Genomic DNA, 14923 nt, shown 5'->3' on the forward strand with positions numbered 1-14923 from the left:
GCTTAGATTTTTTCGAGATTTTTGGAGATACAAAGATTACGTCTACCACTTGTTACTTTGGTTTTTTCAAGGTAAAGATACTACTGCTTAGGTTTTTTCGAGATTTTTCGAAATACAAAGATTACGTCTACCACTTGTTACTTAGATTTTTGTGAGGTATAATACTACCACTGGGTTTTTTTTTTCGAGGTAACAACATATACACTACTATGCGTGTATTTGGCGCCTTTCTTTACCTTTTTTTTAAAAAAGGTAATTTTGTACAGATAAGACATTATAAGAGATTTTCTTTCCCGGGCGGTCAATTTTCCCCCATCTCTTTTTTAATATAAATATCTTACGATGAAACAAAGGTATTTATTTAGAATAGCTATTGCACCTCAAATATCGATGAAATTAGGCTTAATCGATTCGTTTTTGCATAAAACGAAAGAATCTGGCAGAAAAATGCGGCGGTCTGCCCTGCGAAGCGAGATATTTAGCGTTAAAGTTGACGACTCTCAGGTTATGAAACCTGTCATACCGACGCGATGTAGCGACTGTGGTAGCGACAGAAACATGCCCCGCGGCCACATGCGCATGCTCCGTGGCCACATGTGTAGCGACATACCTTAACGCGCTCAACTTCAGATCGTTATTTACAACCTCCAAATCAACTTATTATTTACAATGTCGTATTCAGTTGAGCAAATAAATAGTAATCCATGGCTCGCGGTACAAGATGTTGTTGGCGATGCTAAGACATGGCCCAAATTTATTCGCAAGATGTTTTGGGACAAAAATTTCAAGGATCACAATAGAATGATCATTGTAAATTTTGCAATTTTAAATCACATTTCCGAAGATTTTTTGCATGATATTTTAAGTTTCACATTGAAAAATGCATACACAGAGGAGAGGAAGCGGAATATTAAGGATAGATTCCGTTATTTAAATCACGAGGTAATTGTTTTGATTTTAATTGATAACTATATTTTCAAATAAGTATTATTGTGTTTTTTATACTTTGTAGGAATTCGGGCAAATTCGACGCAGCAATGTATATAGCTACAGCGTTTATTTGCAGGAAATGTTAGATCTAAATTTCAATCCAATTAATAAATAATAAAAATTAATGTATACTTCTCTGAAGTTTGTGGTTTCGGTAAAAACACTTTAATACAAAGTAATGTATTTCAAATATAAAATTATCATTTATTTAAATAAAAAAAATATAAATATAAAATATCTAATATATATATATAACACATGGTATTTTGTAATGCAACAAATATTAAAATATGTCAGATTTCGCAACGCGGTGTATCGAACATTAATTGTAGGAATTGCGGATGTTGCAACACAGTTTCTTGTTGTTCCGATGTCGAAACGTGTCTCCAAATTTATTTACTCTGTTTGCTCGGCCTCGACAGTAGACAATGGAGGATACATCTGGGCGATAACGTCGAAGAAGATTTTTATTCTCTCAGCCCTAGGATGAGCGTGTTTGAATAGAAATTCGAATAAATATCCCTCGACATGGTGCGATCGAGTTCCGTACTTTGGAATATTTGCTCGAACTTCTCTCCAAACACGCTCGATATGCTGAGTATGGGCGCCTGTAAATTAAGATATATTTATTTTAACATATAGGTACTTGTAGCCTAGTACAGTAATTTAGAGTGAAACAAAATGTACTTGTTTCACTCTAACTTACTGCACTAGGATGCACTAGTTCAGCAGTACAGCGACAAAAAACAGACCATATATATTCATATCGTTAACGTTTTATACCACAAGGTTTCCCGTTACTTACCAGTATCTGGATCGACGAAGTTGTAAGTGTGATTGACTGTCAGATGTTGGAAGCCCTCATTGTTAAGACAATTATAGGATTTCCAACAATCTGAAACAATCGTTGTTCCTGGCATGATCCACTCCTTAATGCATGCCAGGAGCGTTTCTTCCGTTCGATTCTCTACTGGCACAATAAAAATTTTCTTCGACTCTCGCTCGTATCCTCCAAATATCCAATTGCCTTTCAAAAGGCGACCACGGTTGTATTTACGATGGCCGATTTTTGCCTCGTCGATTTCAACGGTGCGTCCTGGACCTCCAAGTTTCTCGCTGCACTTATCGGCCCAGTACGCACAGACCTGTAAATATCAAAAATAATAATAATATATGTAGATATATAAAATTAGTGCACAATATTAAAATATATTACCTCGCGACAAAAACTGAACCAGTCGACAACCGTGGTGGAAGAAATGCCAAGTTCTTCCTCGAGGTCTTCCTGTCGAGGAGGGCGTAGCATTAGGAAACTCGCTATAATCTTACAAATTGTAGCGAGTTCCAAATTGCTATTCCCAAACCAAGTGCCTACTTTGGCACTTTTAAAAAAATTACATGCCTTGGAGACACGTTTCTTTTTTGAGGACATTGCTGCGGAATATCTTCTTTGACATCGAAACAACAATGTCCGTTTATCAATAGTTAATTCCACACCACAATTCCCACAATTAATTTTCGATGGCAACACACCGTGTTGAATTAGAAAATTTACTAATTCTTCTTTATTCGCCATTAATTGTATGAATTCGAAAAACAGCATTTTATCGAAATAATTACTTTTATCGCGATTCTTATAGGACGGTTGCACGCAGTGCATACGACACATAACAATCATAATAGTGGCGCGCTTCACTTGTTTAAAATTTCGCGAGCTACATTCCGTCGGTATGACAGATTTCATAACATGTCAAGTCGTCAAATATGTACTTTTCGTATACCAACTATTCTCTGCTTTACAAATTATTTCTGCTACAGATATTATGCGTCAAAGTTAACGAAACAGAAATAATTTGTTAAAGCAGAAAATAGTTGGTATATGAAAAGTACATATTTATATACCAACTATTCATTGTACATATAAATATGTACTTTTTATACCCCAACTATTCTCTGCTTTAACAAATTATTTAACAAATAGTTTGTTAAAGCAGAGAATAGTTGGTATATGAAAAGTACATATTTATATACCAACTATTTATTGTACATATAAATATGTACTTTTTATACCCCAACTATTCTCTGCTTTAACAAATTATTTAACAAATAGTTTGTTAAAGCAGAGAATAGTTCGTATATAAAAAGTACATATTTATATACCAACTATTCATTGTACATATAAATATGTACTTTTTATACCCCAACTATTCTCTGCTTTAACAAATTATTTAACAAATAGTTTGTTAAAGCAGAGAATAGTTGGTATATGAAAAGTACATATTTATATACCAACTATTCATTGTACATATAAATATGTACTTTTTATACCCCAACTATTCTCTGCTTTAACAAATTATTTAACAAATAGTTTGTTAAAGCTGAGAATAGTTGGTATATGAAAAGTACATATTTATATACCAACTATTCATTGTACATATAAATATGTACTTTTTATACCCCAACTATTCTCTGCTTTAACAAATTATTTAACAAATAGTTTGTTAAAGCAGAGAATAGTTCGTATATAAAAAGTACATATTTATATTTATGCATTATAAGTATGCATACGTTTCAAATTCGCGCACTTTTGCATGCGCGTGCGGACACGGAGCATGCGCATGTGGCCACAGAGCTGACAGAGCATGCGCATGTGGCCGCGGGGCATGTTCATGTCGCTACCACAGTCGCTACATCTCGTCGGTATGACAGGTTTCATAACCTGAGAGTCTTCAACTTTAACGTTAAATATCTCGCTTCGTTGGGCAGACCGCCGCATTTTTCTGCCAGATTCTTTCGTTTTATGCAAAAACGAATCGATTAAGCCTAATTTCATCGATATTTGAGGTGCAGTAGCTATTCTAAATAAATACCGAAACAAAGATATTTATATTGTGAAAAGAAATAACTTCAAAAAATTGTAAAAAATCTTTAATACAAAATTGTAAAAAAAAGTAAAGTTTGTTAAAATTATAGACAAAGGGCAAGTATTAATGTAAATGTAAATATTTATTAAAATCAAAGTAATCATGTTTTCTATCAATTTTGCAAGAAATTTGGTTGCGTGTTAATTATTCCGTAATATTTGTTTATATCTAAGCTACTTATAGATATCAAATAGTATCGGAAATATGCGCGGGCGCACGTTTACATTCGGCTTTTGCATTAGATATTCTGTATTGATCGTCAACTTAATTTCAAAATGATGAAATTATGGATATCTAACTACGGCCGAGATATGAGTCAGCAGTATGAAATCCTACAGACCATATACCTTAAACGGATAGTGTCATGGCACGTGAAATGTCTAGTACCGTCGGTGTAGTCTAATTACGTCAATATCGGATTTCCTCTCTGAACGGACGTCGCGTCGTACGTTACTACACCGAGGAAGAGCTTTCTCTATTATCTGCTTTCCTTGTCAGTAGGCCGGCACGTCCGATCTACCACCAATTGCGTGCCCAAAGCCCGAATAAGCTAACCGCACGGAATCGGATTCGAAATCCGTGTGGATACTCTGCGCCCGAACTTCAAATTATACACAGCCTGTGGGCGTCTATCGGGAGAGTAGTTTTGTGCGCATTATACAAGCTATATAGAACTGGATCTACAAAATACACATATACATACATACATGCAATAAACATAAAAAATGGGCCTGACAGCCGAAGCGTTTGAAACATATTGATCAAGCTGTATTGCGGTCTATTTTCTTTATTTTCTGAGATGTAGTTAAAATTATCTTGAAGAATAAACAAATATATTAAGTCGTTGCCCGACTCTTATGCCGCGGACGTGGTGGTAGGCACTTGAGATTTAATGTTTTTTCTCTTTGAGAGTCTTTATTCACATTTTTATTTATGTACACACACACATACACATACACGCACGCACACACACAAATATATTTATAATATATTTTAGTATTTTTTTAATAAATGCTTTTGTCAAAAGACACGGTAGTGTCTTTCTGGCGCTATACTTACGCCGTCCAACTAGTTGACCACAGGCCACAGATGTCTTATACACTAGTAGATCGCTAAATTGGGACTTTGGCTATAAAAAAACTGAGATCGGGGTTTGGTTGTGACACTCTACAACAAAATGACGGTAGTGTGTGTATTACTGCGTGTATTTTGTAATATCTGGCGGTATGTGGTGTTCAGATTACGTGTTCAATATCATATCTCTATCACGTGATATTGAACATGTGATCTGAACACTAACACATGCCCGTCGGGTATCATATAAGCATTAACGCATGTATTATTGCCATCATTTGGTTGTAGGATGTCATGACTGAACCTGGAAATCCAGCCGGTCTCAGCTGTTTTGACGAAGTTAGCGCTCTACGAGGGTTGGTACAAAAATAATGCCTCTTAATTTATTTTTTTCGAATCTGGCGTCATAGAAAATTTTAGATTTCACTGAGTTGTTACTTGAGATCTCCAGTTGCATTATGTTGAGTGGTATTGTGATCAGTTACGTTAGTGTGTTCAGCTATAATCGGTTCAGCTAAACCGATGCATTTCTGGATGGACTCAATCGATTCGTTGGGTTCATATATATTACACATATAACAAAATTGTTTTCACTTTTACTCTAAGTGTTTTCTATGCTGAGATATTCCAGCTTAAAGTTCAAAATTTTTATCTAAAATTATTTTTGTTAAAAAGCGCCACAAGACGGATTAGCCCGTCAACGCAACTTCGCTGTTGCACGGAGCTCGCGCGGCCATCTAACATGTAACATCTGTGTCATGTTCGTGAGCTTGGTTACGTTTACTAGGTACTTATTGTTAGTTTGAACTGTCATGACTTCTGTCAATTTATTTTTTCCGAGATAGCAGGCTCTATAGTTTTCGCTGTCAGTCTTACAAATACAAAATTGGCACGAAACAGTTAGCGAGAAAAAGTAAATCTTATTATCTTTTAAAATATCCGAATATCAAAATATATATTATCTCAAAAAGTCTTTACAAAAAATAAAAAGTATGCTAAGTAACCAAAGTATGCATAAACCAAAGTATATATTTTGAAAAAAATAGATGTTTTAAAAATTGATTTTGTTCAAAAATAGACATGAGATCAATACAATTAACAACATGAGTTCATAATTATATAGTATCAATGTTATAATCTAAATGTTACAATTTTAGTACTACTACCTACACATTAAGTAAGAAATATTTAGCTCTTTCTCTATCAGTTCTCTGCATGTAAGTACTATATATATAAATGTTAGTTTTATGTCTATTATTTGGGCACGCCAAGTTTTCGAGTCTTGATATTAAGTTTTTCTCAATTTCTCACCTGGATTAGCGTTTATATATATATGTAAACGCTTAAATATCCAGATGAAAAATTAAGAAAAACTTCCCGCGAAAAAAACCTCTTATTTATTCATATTAGTTTATATTAGTAGAAATATGATTATATATGATTATATAAAAAATGGGAAATATAGTCTTAAACAATATTATATGGCCATATATATATATATATATATATATATATATATAACCATATATGATTATATACTCGGGGAAAAAATACCTCTTATTTGTTCATATTAGTAAATATATAATTATATATGGTTATATAAGAAATGGAAATATAATCTTGAACAATATTATATGGCTAAATCTCTTTAAGTATAACTGTATATAGTCATATATGGTTTTATATACTAGTATATTATTATGTGTGATCATGTAAAAGTATATTTATAAGGTTAAAGATAATCATATATGAATATATACTCTATAATGGATCTATCCAAATAAATTTGTATAACTGTTAGAAATATTCTTCTAGTATATTATTAGGTAAATGTTTACAATTAGGGCCCCACCTCCGATGACCTTGACCTTGACATATGTTGTCAAGGTCACCCTTCTGAGTGACCTTCAGAAGGTTTTAGTCGGAGGTCGCTTTTTATTAAAAAGTTATAAACAAAAAGTTTGAAAAATATAGCAGCTATTTTGAGTATTGAAAGGCATAAATGACTAATATATATGTCAAAATAGTTTACGCATACACTTTTCACGCGAGACGAGTTGTTACATAGGTTCGTGGCGCGCTTTACAAGCTCGAAATCACACAACGAAATCACAACTTCTATAAAGCATGGCATATACACGTGTGTGTGTGCCCTGTTTTAACGAAAATCACAACTTCTAAAAGCAGGGCACACACATACGTGTGTATGCCTTGCTTTAACGAAAATCACAACTTCTATAAAGCAGGGCACACACATACGTGTGTATGCCCTGCTTTAAGCAGATATTTTGTTTACAATAAACGAGCTTGTAAAGCGCGCCACGAACCTATGTAATAACTCGTCTCGCGTGAGAGTCAAACTTTTTTTGTTTATAACTTTTTAATAAGAAGCGACCCCCGACTAAAACCTTCTGAAAGTCACTCAGGAGGGTGACCTTGACAACATATGTCAAATTCAAGGTCATCGGAGGTGGGGCCCTAATTGTAAACATTTACCTATTATTTTACTTTACAATATCAAATTAATATAAAATATATTATTTTTAGTTTCAGTTTACACAATTGCGTTTTAAGTCCTACAAAGTCCATATTGGCACGCAGTGATGCCAATTTAAAAAACTGAAACATGTATTTAATAATATAATTGATATTGTGAAATATTATTAAGCATCAAGATCCGCTTCGACCAAAAACGGTACTTCTCATTGCTTATATGTTATTTTAAGTTTTATTTTTTTTCTAATTTTGCATAAGATACTTAATTTTTTAAATTGACATATTAATTTTTATTAAATATTTCCGTAAACAGTGAAATTACAAGTAATATTTCGTGAAAAAACTGTTATATAATATATACCCTTACGAAAAAAACACCCTAAATAACACCCAAAAAAACACCAAAAAATAATAGCGTAATTTCGGATCCAAATGGCTATTTGGGTATCCGAAATTACGCTATTATTTTTTGGTGTTTTTTTGGGTGTTTTTTTAAGTGTTATTTAGGGTGTTTTTTTTCGTAAGGGAGGTATATTTTAATTTCAAACCACCTTCAATAGATTTAATTTTATTTCAGGATTATTTATTTAAACGCCAATTAAAAATTTACCTCTCGGCTCCCTACTTATATGATATATATATATATATATATATATATATATATATATATATATATGTATATATATATATAGTGAAGGTCAATGTATTTATTTCTGATTGGATATATTAAAACAACTTTGTACAACAGATTTTTTCAATAACAGTTTTCATACTATATTGTCACACGCATACTTGGCGCGTGCACTTGGCGACATTTTTTACAATTTTTTTTTTTAATATGTGATTAGCCATATATTAAAAAATTTAGTATTATTAATATTACAACATTAAAATAAAATGTTTCAATGTCTCAATGTAGAAATAAATGTTTTTATAAGACTCACGATTACTTGATGGTAGTTCTTTTTTCATGTCATGTGCACGTTCGCAAGGTAGACTGGACTTGGAGTTTAATGACGCAATTCACGCGACGGAAGCCACAGCAACGGTGCAATACCATTTTATTGTTCCACATATACATATAAACAACTCAATGCCCACACGCGAAATGCTCTCGTTAATGCCACGTGACTGCTTATCACATCTTATTAAGTGCCAGGAAATTTGATTCTGGTCTCGATACAACCACTAGTTCTAGTTAAATGTGATGTATTACTTCATCAGTCATATTACAGATCGCCGTAACAATCGTGCTTTTATACTGCAACCCGATTTCCCTCGGTCTTGCTAGCCGAAGGAGCGCGGCTGCAATTGGATTGATTTACCGCCAGACGATAGCTCAAAGGGGGATACCGAGGTCAGATTCCTTACCGTAATTCCTGTATCTAAGGACGATACCTTGTGATTGGGCGCCAGGTGCAATTATAGGCACGCACCACGTCTCGGCAATGCTCACCGTAGCCTCAATGGCCTCGCCGCGAGCTCAGGGCGTAAGTCCGCGCGAAAGAGGTGTAGGTGGAGAAGGAGCGTGACACAACCGACACTCAAAATAAAGCTCGGCGATAAACAATATTAAGTAGATACATTTCACATAATAAGCGAACAAATCGTATCGGGAAACCAAGGTCGGATATCGCTCGAATGGCCGGTACCAACGCGGTAATCGGATCGGCCGTTAAAGCACGCGCGGAATGCGTGATGTTCACGCCCGCGAGACTCCCTACGCGAACGAGGCTCTCAATCGAGCCCCGCAATCTCGATTTGGATATAGGCGCGACCACGCGGTGACGCCAATCCGCCCCCGCCTCAATCCCTCGATTCTGAACGCACGGCGATTCTTATACGCACGACATAAACGATTCTTATTCACCCGACATAACAATTCTCACAGGCTCGACCGATTCGCACACGCACGACACAATATACGCAACGCCACGCAATGGCGCGCTCGCGAGATTCTTCCTCGAGCAGGCGCGACGATATTTGCCTGCGCACGCGACGCAAAATATCCGCGAGGCTTGCGATGCACCCGGCACGGTCCCTCCCGACACGCACACGGGACTTCCGTACACGACACGCAACAATATACCCGAATACGCAACTTTAAACACAATAGGCACCGGAGCGTACCGCCCGCGGCACGCCTCCGTCCACGATTCACAAAACACGCACGGCGATAGCCGCGAATTGACTGCCGATCGTACGCGAGCTTTCGAGTAGAGCTTTCAGAAATGTTTCTGGCTACGATCTCGGCCGGCCACGGGCCCGCGATCCCGACAAACAGCCGCGATAATCTTCCCGGCACCTACGACGGCGAGAGCCGGTAGCTAAATACGACACGTAATCAGGCCGATTCACACGGTAATCTATTCGATATACACGTTTACTTGCGCCGAGTCGCGACTGAGATCGAGCCCACAATTACTTGGTAGCACCGGAGTACCGGAGATCTTACAAGTCTAACTGCTCGCTGTTGCTCGGCGGCGTCGGGGCGCTCGTCCAGGGGTGGCTCCTCGTTAGTGGCTCGATCGACAGTGAGGAGTGGTCGGTTCGGCGGGACTACGCCGGGCCCCCGCACTTGCGCCCTCAAGCTCGCGGTTCTTCCGCCCCGCCGATTGGTCGTGTGTGTCGCCCTGTTCGCGACGTTGCAGACGATTTCCGCCCTTTTCCCGCGGCCCGTTTGATTTGGCTGCTGGTTGTGCGCGGGCCCCTCGCGGTTTCCCGCCCGGCTGGCCAGGCCGTAGCGGCGCCGCTCAGCCCTCGGGGCGTCGTCGGGTGAAGTGTGCGGGTCGTCTACCCGCGCTGCAGTCGCGGTGGTGCACCCGTGTTTATGCTGCGGCGGGGCCGTGTTACGCTGTGCGAGACATTCCTGGCGCTTCTCCAGCGGCAGGTCCCGGTAGCCCGCCCGTTGGTCCGACCACTCCGCCGTACGTCCTCCGAGCGCCCGTTCTTCCCTCGTCGCGACTATCGTCGTTACATTCGGTCAGCGATCCCATGCTCCGGCACCACCTGTCATCCCTACGAAACTTAGCGTAAAAAGGTTAGTTAACGCGAGTAGCCCTTCCTCGACTCGAGTCGAGGCGCCATCCCTGACCTTCCCCTCGGCCGAGCTACCGTCCGAGCGGAGGACGTGACAAATGTAACGTCACAATACCTGATAAAATTAATATGCAAAATTGTCAGAATATCATGTTGGTTAACATAAAATTGGTAATTAATAACGATTGCATTATTGACAAATCAATAAATATTACCGATAATCCTGTAATAGCATAAATATACGCTTTTAGAAAAGAATAGCTTTTGCGTTTTATTTTTATATAGTCAACTGAAGATAGATAAAACATCGAATTGATTTGTACGAACATTTTATATGATTTCTAGAAAGATAAAACAAATACATAATCATCAACGTTGAAACAATGAAAAGAAATTTTTGACCGGCCCATTTTTTGAGAGCGTCATACAAAAAAATGATTAATCATATTGTATAAAATAAAATGTTGTATAAAAATAGAATAGCTGACTAGAATATTGATTAGAACGTAATTGTAAATATTCTCTTTTGCATTTTTATTACCGTTTTTTCTTAGGCATTGAATTTTCATGACATGCATTTAATTTTTTATTTATATTATTTAATAGATTTATATTTGCTAACTTAATAAGTTACATAGGAGCGATGGTATACTATAGCGGAAAAGTAGGACTTAGGGCGCTCATGGTGGCCGAAATTTGCATTATTTGCTGGAGTGACAGTTATTATTTTCCAGTAATTTAGTACATTGTAATGGAAAAATTACGAAAGAGAAGCTTAAATTGTTGTGTGCATTCGTGTAAATATGTATTTCACAGAAGATAATAAATTTTGTTTATTTCCAAAAGTATTGACAGACGTTTGCAGTACTGCACTTTATTAAATGACTTATATTTGAACTGCGCAATTCTTCAACGCCAACTATATGCGATATTGCTTTTCCTTTTAATATTGCACTTGGATTAAATTCAATGTCATGAGTGATGGGCCCAAATCCCGTTCGTATGATAAGGCTCATTGCAAAAAGTCAGAGAAAAATTAACTTATATTAGAACAAATAAAGCAAAAATCTATTTCAACTGATTTGTATCCCACACAGAACACAACCTCCAGTGGACGTCCAAAGAACATCCATAGCTCCACCAGACATCTACTTCCATGGTGGATGTCAAATGGACGTCTAATGAACGTCTATATTATATCCATCCATGCTGGATGTTATATAGATGGATATAATATGGACCTTCATTAGACGTCTTTTATAAACATATAATGGAGCTCTTCGATGGACACTTTTTGGAGCTCATATGAATGTTTCTTGGAATTTTTGTGGACATTACATGGAGTTTTTATGACTGCATGTACACTATAGAAGTCTATTTAAGATGTTATTACGTGTTTAGATACACATATATAGCTAGATATACGTACATAAATATATTATCATATTCTTATTTAAAGACTGACTAATGACATAATATAATTGTAAAACATAGTCTCAAACGAGAAACAATATTTTTAGAAATATTATTGTAGAATAATTAATTAACAAATTTTCCAAAACCTGGATAAAAACATTCTTAGATCTCGTATGGACATTTTGTGGAGCTCTTATGGATCTTAATACACAGGATTTAAGATTTTTTAAGTACACAGTTTTGTAAAAAAATGTTTAATGGGGAGATAATTTACATATACAAAAAATATCTATAATTATAAATGGAAATATAAATACAAAATAAGAATATAAATATAAATGCAAAAATATCAATAAATATATATATTAAATCGAAATATAAATATATGTAAATACAAGTGTAAATATAAATATATGTATGTACAAGATGTATCAAAGACCACCCGTCACCCGATTTTTCTATAAACGCGAGGTGACAGGAAGTTGGAAAAAAATGTTAAGTTCTAAATCCCATTCCAAAAATCAAGAGACACGGTAGTGTCTTGCGCCAAGTACACGCGGAGCGAGACCGACCGTGACTCTTTTACGCGACGCGACGGGTTGCGAGTACCCGAGATGTTGAGATCTCGATAACGAGTGAACGAATCAAGTTCTAAGTAGGTTTGATCGATAGCTTGGGGTCCAATTAGGGGGGGGTTTCTCTCATAATATTCCGCTACGTGCCCTACGAGCGGAGATATTGCGACGCAAAGTCTAAATGCGAAAATTTATTTTTAAGATACTCCTCCTCCTCCTAACGCCGACGTCTCAATATTATTATGATTATCAGAGAAACGTCCCTTTCACTTTTTCGACGCTGGCGGCGCAGGTATCGCCAGTTTCGATATCGCGCGCGTATTTCGAAATTAGGTCGATAGACTTATCGGTCAGGAAGAAGATTTCTATTTAGGTAAATATATATATAATAAATATTGAGTCAACGGAAAAGAAAGGTTCTCTACGCTTGGCAGAAAGTGCCGTTAGAGAATTTTTAAGTCGATTCTTATGAATCAAGCTTGAATTTGATGTCTATGTATCCCAGGTTGCCGATGACGAGGTCCAGATAGTGCGCTTTATAGTTTTCGGTGTCCAGGTGTAATAATACGTTGAATTCGATGTCTACGTGTCCCAGGTTGCCGATGACGAGGTCCACATAATGCGCTCCGTAGTTTTCGGTGTCTACGTGTATTAATATCTTGAATTCGATGTCCACGTGTCCCAGGTTGCCAATGACGGGATCCAGATAATGCGCTTCGTAATTTTCGGTATCCAGGTGTAATCGTACGTTGAATGTGATGTCTAGGTGTCCCAGGTTGCCGATGACAAGGTCCACATAGTGCGCTCCGTAGTTTTCGGTGTCTACGTGTATTAATACCTTGAATTCGATGTTCACGTGTCCCAGGTTGCCGATGACGGGATCCAGATAGTGCGCTTCATAGTTTTTGGTGTCCAGGTGTAATCGTGCGTTGAATTCGATGTCTAGGTGTCCCAGGTTGCCGATGACGAGGTCCACATAGTGCGCTCCGTAGTTTTCGGTGTCTACGTGTATTAATACCTTGAATTCGATGTCCACGTGTCCCAGGTTGCCGATGACGAGGTCCACATAGTGTTGCTTCGTAGTTTTCGGTGTCTACGTATATTAATACCTTGAATTCGATGTTCACGTATCCCAGGTTGCCGATGACGAGGTCCAGATAGTACGCTTCATAGTTTTCGGTGTCCAGGTGTAATTGTACGTTGAATTCGATGTCTAGGTGTCCCAGGTTGCCGATGACAAGGTCCACATAGTGCGCTCCGTAGTTTTCGGTGTCTACGTGTATTAATATTTTGAATTCGATGTCCACGTATCCCAGGTTGCCGATGACGGGATCCAGATAGTGCGCTTCATAGTTTCCGGTGTCCAGGTGTAATCGTACGTTGAATTTGATGTCTAGGTGTCCCAGGTTGCCGATGACGAGGTCCACATAGTGCGCTTCGTAGTTTTCGGTGTCCAGGTGTAATAATATATTGAATTCAATGTTTAGGTGTCCCAGGTTGCCGATGACGAGGTTCACATAGTGCGCTCCGTAGTTTTTGGTGTTTTCGTGTATTAATACCTTGAAATTGATGTTTAGGTGTCCCAGGTTGCTGATGACGAGGTCCACATAGTGCGCTTCATAGTTTTTGGTGTCTAGGTGTATTAATAACTTTAAATCTGAATGGGTGCGTTCAGCCGATACTCCGCTAGCCTAGCAATCGTGAGCAGTCGCTCGTTTTTGCTCGTTTCCTCTCTTTTTAATCCAGTAGGTCAAAAAAAAAATACACATTTTTTAATGGCCACAAAAAATTACAGAGGTAACAGTACAAAATAAAAGTATTTTATTAAAATACATAAATTTTTTTTGTAAAAAAAACTTGGCGCTGCTAGACCTCGATATTTTACCAATCGTGGCACCACTAGTCTCTCTGCACACAGCGAATAAGAATACTATTTAACTTCTGTCCAATAGCAATAGTGTTGGGTAGAGCTGGAGATGCACTTAATATTACCGAAATTATTACCCGAAGTTATTTTGTCTACTTCATTAAGAATAAGAACTTAAAAATATCTTCTTAAAAATGCATAATTAGATTTTTTATTTTTTGAATTACTTATAATATACCTATGCAAAGTATCCGATGAGTGCTGTGTCACTTCTCGTGGGCAGGTAGAATGAGTTAAACTGAATAGTAAAATTTTCTACTGTTTTCCAAAAAATTAATAAGAAATTAATTAAATATCTGCGAATCGGTGTGTGTCCGTCTGATTCAATGAAAAAAAGCAGCCCTGCATTTATGGTTACTAGACGCGCGGCGCAAAAAGGCATTGAGAAACGTCTTATAAGTTAGCCGTTAGCGGAACAAAATGAGTAGAACCAATTTTAACCAATATTTATATACATTGCTCATTTGTTGCTAAAAAGTTGT

General features: G+C 37.3%; 1 protein-coding gene across 1 annotated transcript; it reads right to left on the reverse strand.

Annotated features, from left to right (window-relative positions):
• Positions 1-379: 379 nt before the first annotated feature.
• LOC143901582 (uncharacterized) lies at positions 380-2871 on the reverse strand. The gene is made up of 2 exons (XM_077414013.1): positions 1796-2871; positions 380-1598 (listed from the first exon to the last, which is right to left on the reverse strand). Exons 1-2 carry the CDS (start codon positions 1908-1910, stop codon positions 1387-1389), a joined length of 327 nt encoding a protein of 108 aa, XP_077270139.1. The 5' UTR covers positions 1911-2871; the 3' UTR covers positions 380-1386.
• Between the last annotated feature and the right edge of the window lie 12052 nt (positions 2872-14923).

This window comes from Temnothorax americanus, unplaced genomic scaffold, assembly GCF_048541705.1.
Source record: "Temnothorax americanus isolate GAGA-0224 unplaced genomic scaffold, ASM4854170v1 Scaffold35, whole genome shotgun sequence".
In the NCBI taxonomy this organism is placed as follows: domain Eukaryota; kingdom Metazoa; phylum Arthropoda; class Insecta; order Hymenoptera; family Formicidae; genus Temnothorax; species Temnothorax americanus.

Bases quoted from the DNA above. Each gene is read 5' to 3' on its own strand.
- LOC143901582 (XM_077414013.1), bottom strand. From the start codon at position 1,910: ATGCCAGGAACAACGATTGTTTCAGATTGTTGGAAATCCTATAATTGT. The intron at 1,599-1,795 runs GTAAGTAACGGG...CTTAATTTACAG, and splicing joins CTTCGTCGATCCAGATACTG to GCGCCCATACTCAGCATATC.